This window comes from Ambystoma mexicanum, chromosome 2p (genome assembly GCF_040938575.1).
Source record: "Ambystoma mexicanum isolate Mex_15411 chromosome 2p, UKY_AmexF1_1, whole genome shotgun sequence".
Classification (NCBI taxonomy): Eukaryota; Metazoa; Chordata; class Amphibia; order Caudata; family Ambystomatidae; genus Ambystoma; species Ambystoma mexicanum.
Window position 1 is genome coordinate 1,346,691,912 of NC_090923.1, and position 12,750 is coordinate 1,346,704,661.

General features: G+C 44.2%; 1 protein-coding gene across 2 annotated transcripts in view; it reads right to left on the minus strand.

Annotated features, from left to right (window-relative positions):
- MYO15A (myosin XVA) overlaps window positions 1-12,750 on the minus strand; it is a 3,541,761-nt gene that overhangs the window by 1,835,986 nt on the left and 1,693,025 nt on the right. For both annotated transcript variants that reach the window (XM_069645706.1, XM_069645705.1), the window contains exon 38: window positions 1,037-1,181. In XM_069645706.1, coding sequence (XP_069501807.1) covers window positions 1,037-1,181 — 145 coding nt within the window. The remainder of the gene's footprint in view (window positions 1-1,036; window positions 1,182-12,750) is intronic.

The window sequence follows — 12,750 nt, forward strand, 5'->3', positions numbered from 1 at the left end:
CACTGAGCCTACTGAAAATGAGGACATTGCCCTGCCAATTCCTTGCAGTATTTGCTCATTCATAGAGCCTGAGCACTATAAAAGGGACCAGGTGTGATCAGGTGTTGGCCAATTTGTGACAGTGCCCAAGGGCAAAGGTACACTCAGCCAGATAAGGAGCAACACCTCCATTTAATGCGAGCTATGGCTTGCTCCTGGCCTTAGTTAAAGAGTAAGACTGCCAAGAATGAGTTGGGAATTCTAGCCAAGTCACTGGTGGAGAGCAGAATAAGGATAATGAGAACATCTATCCTGCTCCGGGTATATCCTAAGCTCTGGTCAAAGCTAGACACTAGAATAAGAAGGTAGGCATAGCCTGGGGAAGGCTTGAGCCCTGAAGGGTGACTCCTGGCTAGTGGGTGAGATAATTGCAACTTGACAAAAATGCATGCAAGGGGAAGATATTCTTGTTGATAACAGTAACAACAGCAGCAAGGGGCATTGCTGCCGGCAAGGTATTCCTTAAAGCAAGGTAAGGTGGCATCATAGGTTCTTGCTGGTAGGCATTTGCTACACAGAGGAGTCTAGGAAAGTTACTCAAGGCCCAGGAGTGCCAGGACTTGAACCAAGAGGAAAGGTTGAGATGCAAGAAGCTGGGCATTACATCCTAAGACTGTCAAAAAGTAGGAAGTGTGCAACAGCGGTGGAACTGTGAACAGTAGAATGGGGAATGTAGACTTGGATATTTGGTCTTTTTGGAGTAGACCATCACGTCTGTTTTTGTTCTAACAACATCCTGACTGTCCCTTTGGAATTTAGTTGGATCCCCTTAGGACCCAACTCCACCTAATGAGAAATAAAGGTGTTGAGCTTTAATCCTTGTCTAAAGTGTTCTGCTGATCCCTTGCCATCACATAAAGTAATTCAATATGCAGTAGGTGCCTCTCGAGGGTTTTTTAAGTATTAAATAATGATGCAACTATGACATTCATGCAAATAGAATCCCTCACATGCTGCCAAATGTGAGCAAATGTGGCATGAAGAAACCTTAACTTACTTTGCAGACTCAATCTGCCTCATTGCATTGGGCTTCTGGTAGTGCTTGATGATGTCTTTTATGTTGTGTGATGGTTCCGCGATGTGCTCAGAGTTCACCTTTGTGTGGCGAACCAGATCTTCTGGCCGAGGGCTGGCTGACGGAGCTAAAGAGAAGGGAAAGCACAGTACGATTCAGAATGGGGCAGTAGGTTGTTTGCAGCAGAATACCTTGGAGTCCAACAGCTCATATTACTTTTTTCAACTTTCTTAAAAAATCAGAAGGGGCTCCATATTTAGATACATCTGTGTGCTGCAGATTGCGGTCTGTTATGTGCAATGATATGCTATGTTATGCTGTGAAGTGCTTAGTGCACCAATCACTTTTGTAGTGGTACTACAGGGCAAAGGTTTGTTCGAAAAGAAGTGTATTGTGACCCCGCTCATGGTGAACCAGACCATAGTCTGTGAATGAAACAGATAAGAAAGCAGAGGAGGAAGAGGGGTTCACAAGGATATATGTTAAAAAAGAATGGGGATGAAGGAAAGGAGAATGCATGTGCTAATCATTGATGACGGATGAGACAGCATGCTGATCAGAAGTGAGGCAGTAAAAGCTGTTCATAAAGCCAAGCATTTTCTGTGATGGCAGAATCTAGTACAAAGCTGAGTGACATTAAAGGTAGTCAATACATGGTTGTGTTAGAGACTTAAGATGTGCCCAAGCTTGTCCTTGAAGTGTTGAAGCTTCTTTATTAATGAAGTTCATACAATGTCCATGTTTAGCAGCAAAGAAAAGGCAACACTTTGATAACTTCAAACACTCCGCAGACCTATCACCCAAACAGGCCCGCAAGATATGAAGATGGACCGAATTTATGACAATTGCTGCAGAAGACTTGCCTGGCACTCTCGAAGCCTTCACACCAATCCCCTACAAAGATGGCGTGCTCCTCACCTCCATTGCAAAGGTCATTACAAGTGAAGCACTACAGCACGTCTCATAGTCATTAACGCATCCTGCACACAAGATACCTTCCCAGATGCAATGAAAATGGGACAGATGCTCCCTTTGGTGAAGAAACCCATGCTCAACCCAGATGAGCCGGTCACCTATTACCCAATTATGCATCTATCCTTCCTCGGCAAAGTGATTGAAAATACCAAAAAGGAAAACTCCTGGAGACTTGCGCCAAGTTGTAATAGCTTGATATCTTTTTAAATTGCAAATAACAAGCTGCCCTTTAAAGATGACACGTATTTCAGCTTATTCTAGCCTTTTTTTTAAATCAGGGCACAGTAAGAACCATTCATGATTGCCTCTCAAAAGTAGGTTCATTTGTTCTTAGAAGGGGGTTCAATCCCTGTGTAGCGTATTAACCGGGATAGATCCCTCAACCACGTTGTTCTCGCTTCCGCAAAACATGGTCATTCAGTGCAATCTCCTGCAGAGCCACGCTTCCTGTTTATGACCAAAGCACAGCACAGAGACCTTCATCATCCAATTTATTGATGGTGCTCCATGCATCCTGGAATGGGATCCCTCCTTTATAGTACTACTTGACCTCTCTTCTGCCTTCAATATTGTTGATCAACATTATTACCACGTGCATGGGCTTTGATGGAACAGTCCTGCATGGTTCACCTCCTATCACTCCAACAGGGACCATTTTGTCCACAGGGTCCCCTACAGATCCCAGAGCCACCAAGTAACCTGAGGAGACCCAGTCCTGTGTCTATGTAACCTCTGGGAACTCCCCACCAACACAGGCATCAAGATACACTAATACGCAGATGCCGAGAATCTTCATCTAATGATCAAATGCATCAGTGACATCTATCAACTCAAGCAATCTCTGCCCCTGATCCAAGCCTGGATGGCAAGTACTGTAGCTTAACCCAGGAAACCAACAAAGCCCACGTGTATTTTCCTATGAAATCCCACCAAGCATACCCAGCTCTAAAATTGGCTGATTGACATGCAGCTCTATTGATTCACGCCTCAACTCTCGCCCATTGCAAAATCTCTCAGCTTTACCATCACACGTGAACACTTATTCAAAACACACATTGAGAAAAAGATCTAAGCTGTATGGTACCAGCTTGTGCTCCTCTGCAAAATCCAAGCCTTTCATCCCTGCCCAGAATTTCAGATATGTTTTCTAAGCCTTGCTCATCTCGCAACACAACAGTGGTATCACACTACTTGAAGGATTCCCAAATGCCACCCTGGTCGCCCGAACCCCGTCCAGCATGTCACAGCATGCCCCATTATAGGACTAAGACAATTCAACCAGATCACTCCATCCTCAAGGAGCTTCACTAAGTAGCCCTTCAAATATGTACTATGCTCAAGACAGCCTGCTCCACCTACAAAGTAGTCAGAACCAAAACACCACACTACCTGGCCGCAAAACTCTCCATCTCTGGAAGACAGCACACCACCAAAACCCAGCACATCGCCAGCCTGGAAACCATTTACTGCAAGAGGGAAACAAACAGGACACAGGCATTTTCCTGCTATGCAGCGTGTCTCTGAAACAAGTTACCAAAGCAAACAAGACTGCCCATTCCACCCTACAGGTCTCAAAGTCCCTACTCTTTAAAGAACATCTTGCAAATTGCTATATTCAACCCCAACCCTACTTCTCTCCCCAAAGCACCACCTTCCCCATCTACTCCCAACAGCTCATCACTTCTATTATCCCTAAACACTAATTGTAACATCCTGAGCGTGTCTCCTACAAACAGCTGTCTGTTGCTTCCCAGCTAGGTTTGTGCTTTATACATCCCATGCATATATACATACATACATACGTACGTACGTACAAGGGGAATCTCAGAGTGCCAAGCCAATTGCCCAAGGTGGTCCAGTGTCAAGAGTTAGGTGTCTATAGACAAATGCTGGGCAGACAAGCAGTAAGAGGAGCGAGGAAAGGAGGAAGAAATGGCATCCCTCAAGGGACAAAAGTAATTGTCTCCGTAGACAACGAGGTGGAATAGTCAACCTTTACGAGCAGTAATTGACAGTGACCAGTCTGAATTACTATTCTATGTCCATATTACCGTAAGTAAATAGAGAAATAGGCACCAATGGTATCTTTTAGGTTTGTGGAAACGCCTTAGTACCAGAAACTATAATGCGTTATGTTTATCATCCATGCACTACTTGTCTGAAGAAACCTTTTTATATTGGATGTACACAGCAAACTGGCAAGGGGTAGGATGGGAGCGAGATGCTGAAAGAGAAACATTAGGTATCTAATTACCTAATCACTGTATACAGAATATGACAATACTTATAACTATGTCCTGAGCTATTTTAAAGTGGTAAACTAACTATACATCCTATTCACTGATAAACAGTTCAGCCTGAGAAGGGTCAGTCAAAAATGCACTTACTCTATCAGAATTGTCCCTGGACCTAGTATGATAGCAACCTTGTCTGTCTCCTCCCCTCTCTCCTTACTTGTTTTTTTTCCTCCCTCCCCACAACCCCCCTCCATCACTATCTGAAATGTCATCAGGCCTAGTATGATAGCCGCTTGTTTTGTTCCTCCCCTCCCTTTCTGCACCCCTCTCCCTCACCTTTTGTTTTTCTCCGGCTCTACCAGAAATGTCGTCAGGCCTAGTATGGTAGTTGCCTGTCTGTTTCCATTTCCTTCCCACTCTCCCGCTCCCTTCCTTATCTATGTCTTAGCTCTTGCACTATCTGAAATGTCGTCAGGCCGAGTACAATGGTTAATTTCACATCCTTACTGTTCATGGCCTGTAAGAATGTCATTGTATTTTCCCTTGTTCCCTCCCTTACCTTGAAGCTCTTTGAAACAATTGTGTATAGGCGCTATATAAATAGACAATCATATCATATCATGTCTGCTTTCCACAACACTCAGGCATGTGTTGTGAGGTGCCAGTATGGTGCGTTTGAGATCTAATTGTTTCTTGCTGCTAGACATGCTTGTACTTGAAAAGTACATTTTTGTGTGAGCAGCCCTCACCTGAATCCAAGATCTTCAAGGAGTCTGAAGGCTTTCGATCTTCAGTTGTCTTAGTTGGTCTTATATAAGTTTAGGTATGTTGTTTTACTGTTTTCCTGTGTTGGTAAAAGCTGATAGTGTTACTGTGCTTGTTTGTAGTTCCTTCCTACTGGGTGATCTATGAGTGCATGTTGTGTTTGACACGAGGGGAGGCCTGGGTGCTTCTGTAGTACATTTTCTTTTGTGTGTCAAAAATGTTCCTACTCTTTATTATTCCTGAACAATACATGGCACTTATTTGAATGTTACCCAATACCCAAATTTGCAATTCTACTCTACGACAATGCATGGCTTGCAAAAGAAAGCAAGCATTCTCCCCTTCATGGAAACACCAGTCAATTTTGATACTCGGAATCTGTGGTTATACAGAACAAAAATACCAGCATAGCTAGATTCAGCAACTTCCATGAAAAAATATTAATTATTGAAGTGCATTGTAAAATATACAGGTGTCAGCCTCTTGTAGCCCCCTGCACTATTGTGTTCATCCGAGAGGCATCCGCATTGCATACGATTCTGTTAGAACAACACATTTTTTTGCTCGAAAGTAATAAGGTTGAATATTTGTTACTGAAATTTTTAAGGCAAAATACGGGGAGGGCACCCCCTGTGCCTCCTCACCTAACCCCACCCCTTAACTATATACCTACAACCAACCCACCACCTACCATTTTGCAGTCAAAAAATGTACACAATTCAGTAAAATAAACCTTGACTGTTCATACCACACACAGGCACTCTACTATTGTTTTATCTGATCTTAAGAGAACCTCTAAAGTTTAAAGAAGGTGGGGAAGATTCTCTCGCAAGCGCATCTCATCACTTGAGCCCAAAAACAATGTGCCCTATTTAGAAACAACATTTAAATGTGCAATCCCTGAATGTGCACATTCAGATACCCTTTTTTCACACCCTTTGTCTAAACACAATGACCACTAAAATGGTCAGAAATCAAACACCCACCCATGCACCTGTTGGAAAGAAGCACAGCGGGTGGGAGAAACGCATGACAGGGTCATAACAGGTATTTTATTGCAAGTGTGACAATGGCTTAAACTGTGACAATCACACATGTATTTCTATCTCCCAAACCGTGATGGTGGGGCTTTTATGTATGTACACATTTCACAATGACAGGCACTTTAAAGCCATATCACTATGAAATATGCCCCCCACCACCCATGTGGATGTCAGTTATACATTAGTGTTAGGAATGCGCTCCTGACATGCATGCAAGGAGGCAACCCAGTGCATCTTTTGCTTTGTGAATAACGTGACTTGCACATTTCTTAAAGTGGTGCAAGTAAAAAAGCAAATTCTCTTCACTCTTTTTACCCTTGCAAAACTTTGCAAAAATGTTGCCTTCTGTCTTTCAATTGTATTTTGAATCATAAAAATAAACAATACTAAAAACAAAACATTTTTTCTCAATATAAATCAAACTGCTTGGAGAGGACCTGTCCTCATTTCAGCTGTCAGTCGCGTTAGAACCCACATCTTATAGCACACCATATCAAACCTTCCTGCTAATGTCGCCATCCGATTTTGATCCCTTACGCTACTCATTAATATCATTCTAACTTACTCAAACAGCGATTTGCAGAGCAGACAAATTCTGTCCATTCATTCTCTCCACATTTGCACCTACAGTATTATGTCACTGACGCAGTTCGAAGCTATATCCCTTTGATAGTAAGTTGATATTAACCTGTCTAGGTTTATCAACAATGTTGTTTATGTGTCTGCTTCCCTTTCCGGCCAGGAACCTAGGAGGCCCAGAATTGATGAGGCCTCTGTGATGTCCTCCCAGTACCTCAGTGTTTGAGGTAACCCCCACACTGTGTGAAAGAAGTCACCTCTGTATAACCTATGTGTAAGAATGTTTTTGTCTATGCCACACCCCATCTTGTGACATTTTATTTTTGAGAAATACACTTCATGGAGGTATTTTGGGAAGATTCTCAGCCTGATTCCACTTGTCCTGGGACTCTAGCACCTCCCACTAGTCTTCTTTGAGTTCTTCTATATCCCTGTCCTACCTTTCCTTCAAACCATCTAGCCATTTCTCTGTGAAGGTAGCGCAGGCTCTGTATAGAGTAAATACTAGCTTGACCTGCCAACACATTAACATAATTGGTGAACGCTATTGAATATCATAATAATTTCCAATGGGACATTAGGGCATGACAAAATTGGTAATATTTGTGGAAGACTGAATGCCCAACAACATATCTCTCAAGAAGTGATTGAAAACTCTTGAGAGCTCCACTATCCATTATATTGGTCTACGCTTTAATCCCTTGTGTTTCCCATTCCACTCCATGAAAACCTGTAGCTTTGCTAATTCTCAATGTAATCACCTAGAGGGGGATCTACAACTGGACACCTCTGGCCAACCTATACTTCTAATCAGATACCTCCTTTCAATGGTAGTCCCACATTGTCACCTCTTTGTTAGGGCATGTCACGTGGGTGGTGGATATTGATGAACAACAAGGCCAGACCATAGAAGAGGGTTGACAAAGGTTTTATTAACAAATGATAACGGTTGGACCCAAATAACAAGATTGCTTGGGTCTGAATGAAACTAATATGTGTCAGGATCTTTATTCTCCACCACGGAATAGTGCTCTGGGAAAACAACCAAAGAAAGTGTCTCTTGAAAAAAGAGAAGCACTACAACCAAAGTTCTCATTGTTTTTAGCAAGTTCAGTACCAGGTCTCCCGAACACTTCTTTAAGTCTGTCTTGGTGCAGATTACTGAGGAGGTTTCCAAACTCTTTTACCCATGCTTCTCGGGGTCTCTGAACCTTGGTTCTTTGCCCCAGGTTTTAAGGGTTCCTGCACCCTGTTTCACACAGTTAATCCCACCTTCATGATGTAGAGCCTTCATACCAGCCTCAACTCCATACTGTCACTGGTTCAGCGGATTTTGTAAGAGGGCTGTGAGTAGTGAGCCTTCTAACAGGGAGCAGAGCCAGAGGAGGAAGTGAGGCTGCCCTAAAGCTGGGCCAGGGTTTCAATGAGCTCCCTCACACCATCCATATCTCCTAAGTTCCTGCTCTTTCAGTCACCTTCTCTAAGCTCTCTTATTTCCACGATTTTCTCACCTCAAGCCTTCCATCCATAAGGACTTGTACTAGATTGTCTGTCTTCTTGGGTATACCCTTTTGATTCTTAGGGTCTGCCCCATCTATATAACAATATTTAGCTCCACAATTATCTCTACCTCCTCCTCCTTTAATCGTTTAAAGGTCTTGCACTTCAGTTCTTTTTTTCCTTCTACTACTTCCTCCTTCGCCTTCTTAATGTTTCCCGACATTTCCCTTTCACTTCTTCCGATAATGTCCTCCTTCACTTCCTCCACTGTTAAGACGGATTTCTGAACTTTGACCTGGTGGGCAGAGGTTCAGAAGGACAGCCTCATTTCTTGGAACAGGGTAACCTTCTGGACAAGCCAGACCAATCAAGGTAGCATTGGCGGCAGTCAAGACTACGTCTCAGGATGGGTGAGGTTGACTGAAAGACCTCAATGAGCACACAGAGTAAAGGATACTTACAAATCACTCTCAGTCAGGTGTATATATATATATATATAAAATACAAATACATTTATTTCAAGGCCTTTGAGTTTCAACACACAAATCAAATCACAGTAATACTTTTAAGCCAACACATTCCTATCTAAATACATATATACAAGACCAATGGGGTCTAAAGGGTTAATGCACGAAATGTGGCCACAACCTACAAGGGGAAGGAAACAGGCAGTGCAAATAGTCTTTAGTCCCTTCTGCATCCAGCACACTCCTAACTAAGAGGCAGTCATATCCCTAAGAAGAGTGGAGCCTATTGCTCAAATGTACTTGCACAGCTGGCACACTCTGTAGTTCAAATGGGCAAAACGGGGTCTCTTCAAGGGTCTGTAGCAGCTGAGGAAGGTGGGTGAGGTGATAAAGAATAGGTTCCCACTATTCGAGGAGGGTCTCCACTTGAGGGCAGAGTCGATTCCAAGTGTTGGGGATAGTTTTCTAGTTTGCACTAGCAAAGGAAATGAGAGGGGCCCTCAGGGGCCACTCATGCGTAAAAATGGAAGGATGAGCTAGGGGCCACTGGTTAGGGTTGAGATTACTCACTGAGCCCCGGCGCACTCCGGACCAAAGTTCAGCAGTCGAGTCCACTTCGGCTGAAGTTTCAAATGCTGCAATCTCGCGGCCATGCGGCTTTCAGCGACGAAGTTACAGCGTTGATTCCCCTACGGAACAGTAGCGATTTCTCTGCTCCTGGTGGATGGATCAGGCCAGTTAAGATGAAGGTGCAGAGAATAGTTGGTCCCACTATTTCAATGGGTCGAAGTGCCTTCGCAGACCTTCTAGGACGACCAGATGCAGAGGGGTCCAGCGGGACGACAGCGGGCTCAGGGTGCCAAACCTTCCAGGTGGTCACCAGCAGTTCCTCGACTCGGCTTCTTAGTTTCAGGATACTTGGATCCTATCCTTCATTCAGTGAGAACGCCAGAGATCGACACTAGCACCTCCCACTAGTCTTCTTTGAGTTCTTCTATATCCCTGTCCTACTTTTCCTACTTTTCCTTCATACCTTCTAGCCATTTCTCTGTTAAGGTAGCACAGGCTCTGTATAGAGCAAAGACTAGCTTGGCCTGCCAACACATCAACATAATTGGTGAACGCTATTGAATATCATAATAATTTTGAATGGGACATTAGGGCATGACGAAATTGGTAATATTTGTTGAAGACTGAATGCCCCACAACATATCTCTCAAGAAGTGTTTGAAAACTCTTGAGAGTTCCACTATCCATTATATTGGTTTATGCTTTAATCCCTTGTCTTTCCCATTCCACTCAATGAAAACCTGTAGCTTTGCCAATTCTCAATGTAATCACCTAGAGGGGGATCTACAACTGGACACTTCTGGCCAACCTATACTTCTAATTAGATGCCTCCCTTCAATGGTAGTCCCACATTGTCACCTCTTTGTTAGGGCATGTCATGTGGGTGTTGGATATTGATCAACAACAAGGCCAGACCATAGAAGAGGGTTGACAAAGGTTTTATTAAAAAATGATAATGGTTGGACCCAAATAACAGGATTGCTTGGGTCTGAATGAAACTAATATGGGTCAGGATCTTTATTCTCCACCATGGAATAGTGCTCTGGGAAAAAAAACAAAGAAAGTGTCTCTTGCAAAGAGAGAAGCATTCCAACCAAAAGTTCTCATTGGTTTTAGCTAGTTCAGTACTGGGTCTCCCAAACACTTCTTTAAGTCTGTCTTGGTGCAGATTCCTGAGGGGGTTTCCAAACTATTTTCTCAATGCTTCTTGGGGTCTCTGCACCTTGGTTCTTTGCCCCAGGTTTTAAGGGTTCCTGCACCCTGTTTCACACAGTTAATCCCACCTTCATGATGTAGAGCCTTCATACCAGCCTCAACTCCGTACTGGCGCTGGTTCAGCAGATCTTGTAAGTGGGCTGTGAGTGGCGGGCCTTCTAACAGGGAGCCGAGCCAGAGGAGGAAGTGAGGCTGCCCTAAAGCTGGACCAGGGTTCAACAAGCTCCCTCACACCATCCATATCTCCTAAATTCCTGCTCTTTCAGTCACTTCTCTAAGCTCCCTTATTTCCACGATTTTCTCACCTCAAGCCTTCCATCCATAAGGACTTGTACTAGATTGTCTGTCTTCTTGGGTACACCCTTTTTAGTCTTAGGGTCTGCCCCATCTGTATAACAATATTCGGCTCCACACTTATCTCTACCGCCTCCTCCATTGATCTTTTAAAGGTCTTGCACTTCAGTTCTTTATTTCCTTCTACTACTTCCTCCTTCACCTTCTTAATGTTTCCTAACATTTCCCTTTCACTTCTTCCGATAATGTCCTCCTTCACCTCCTCTACTGTTAAAACGGATTTCTGAACTTTGACCTGGTGGGCAGAGGTTCAGAAGGACAGCCTAGTTTCTTGGAACAGGGTAACCTTCTGGAAGAGCCAGACCAATCAAGGTAGATTGGCGGCAGTCAAGAAAGACTAGGTCTCAGGATGGGTGAGGTTGACTGAATGACCTCAATGAGCACACAGAGTAAAGGATACTTACAAATCACTCCCAGTCAGGTATATATATATATATATATATATATATATATATATATATATATATATATATATATATATATAATACAAATACATTTATTTCAATGCCTTTGAGTTTCAACACACAAATCAAATCACAGTAATACTTTTAAGCCAACACATTCCTATCTAAATACATATATACAAGACCAATGGGGTCTAAAGGGTTAATGCATGAAATGGGGCCACAACCTACAAGGGGAAGGAAACAGGCAGTGCAAATAGTCTTTAGTCCCTTCTGCATCCAGCACACTCCTAACTAAGAGGCAGTCCAATCCCTAAGAGGAGTGGAGCCTATTCCTCAAATGTACATGCACTGCTGGCGCATGCGGTAGTTCAAATGGGCAAAACGGGGTCTCTTCAAGGGTCTGTAGCAGCTCAGGAAGGTGGGTGAGGTGATGAAGGATAGGTTCTCTCTATTCGAGGAGGGTCTCCACTTGAGGGCAGAGTCGATTCCAAGTGTTGGGCATAGTTTGCTAGTTCGCACTAGCAGTGGAAAGGAGAGGGTCCCTCAGGGGCCACCTGTGCGTAAAAATGGAAGGATGTGCCAGGGGCCACTGGTTAGGGTTGTGATTACTCACTGAGCCCCGGTGCACTCCGGACCAAAGTTCAGCAGTCAAGTCCACTTCGGTTGAAGGTTCAAATGCTGCAATCTCGCGGCTCTGCTGCTTTCAGCAACAAAGTTACAGCGTTGATTCCCCTACGGAACAATTACCAGGTTACTCACCATAGTGACCACCTTACTCCTAGTCCATAGTCCCCTTTTCTCCATACTTATGGGACATCTCTCCGTCCTGTGGGACGGGACCGGAGCACTTTGTAGAAAGCATCCAAATTTTTCCAAAAATGTGTCCTTCCTCTCTTTCTTGCGCGGGGCCCGGCACGCGGCCGTAACCCCGCCCACCTTGGCTCCGCCCTGCGCATCGCCCATCAGTCCTTTTCTATTGCCGGTCAAAGACCCATTAGCAATAACAGAGGAACCTTATTAGAGGGGACGGCGGGGGGGCGTATGGATGAAAGGGGACTATGGACTAGGAGTAAGGTGGTCACTACGGTGAGTAACCTGGTAATACTCCTACGTCCCATCCCCTTTCCTCCATACTTATGGGAGATTCCCAAGCACTCCTTACAGGAACTATGGGTGGATGGAAATACCCCTTACTGAAACAGGTTCTTCAGTACAGCCTGACCAAACTGAGTGTCAGCTCTTGAGCTTATGTCGAGAAACTAATGCTTACAGAAAGCAGAGGGGAGGCCCAAGTAGCTGCCCTAGCAATGGACTCCCAGGGGACATATTTCTGAAAAGCAACCGCGGCTGCCTTACCCCCCACCAGGTGTGCATGAATACCCTCAGGAGGTTCCAGCCCTTGGACGGTGAAAGACTCTGTGATGCAGGCGGCGATCCACCTAGAAATAGTTGCCTTAGAGGCTTACCTGCCCTGAGGGTTACCGAAGGTCACAAAAAGTTGAGAAGAACTCCTAAGCTCGTAAGTCCTGTCCAGGTAGAACTTAAGAGCTCTTCGGACATCAAGACAGTGTAGAACCCTCTCAG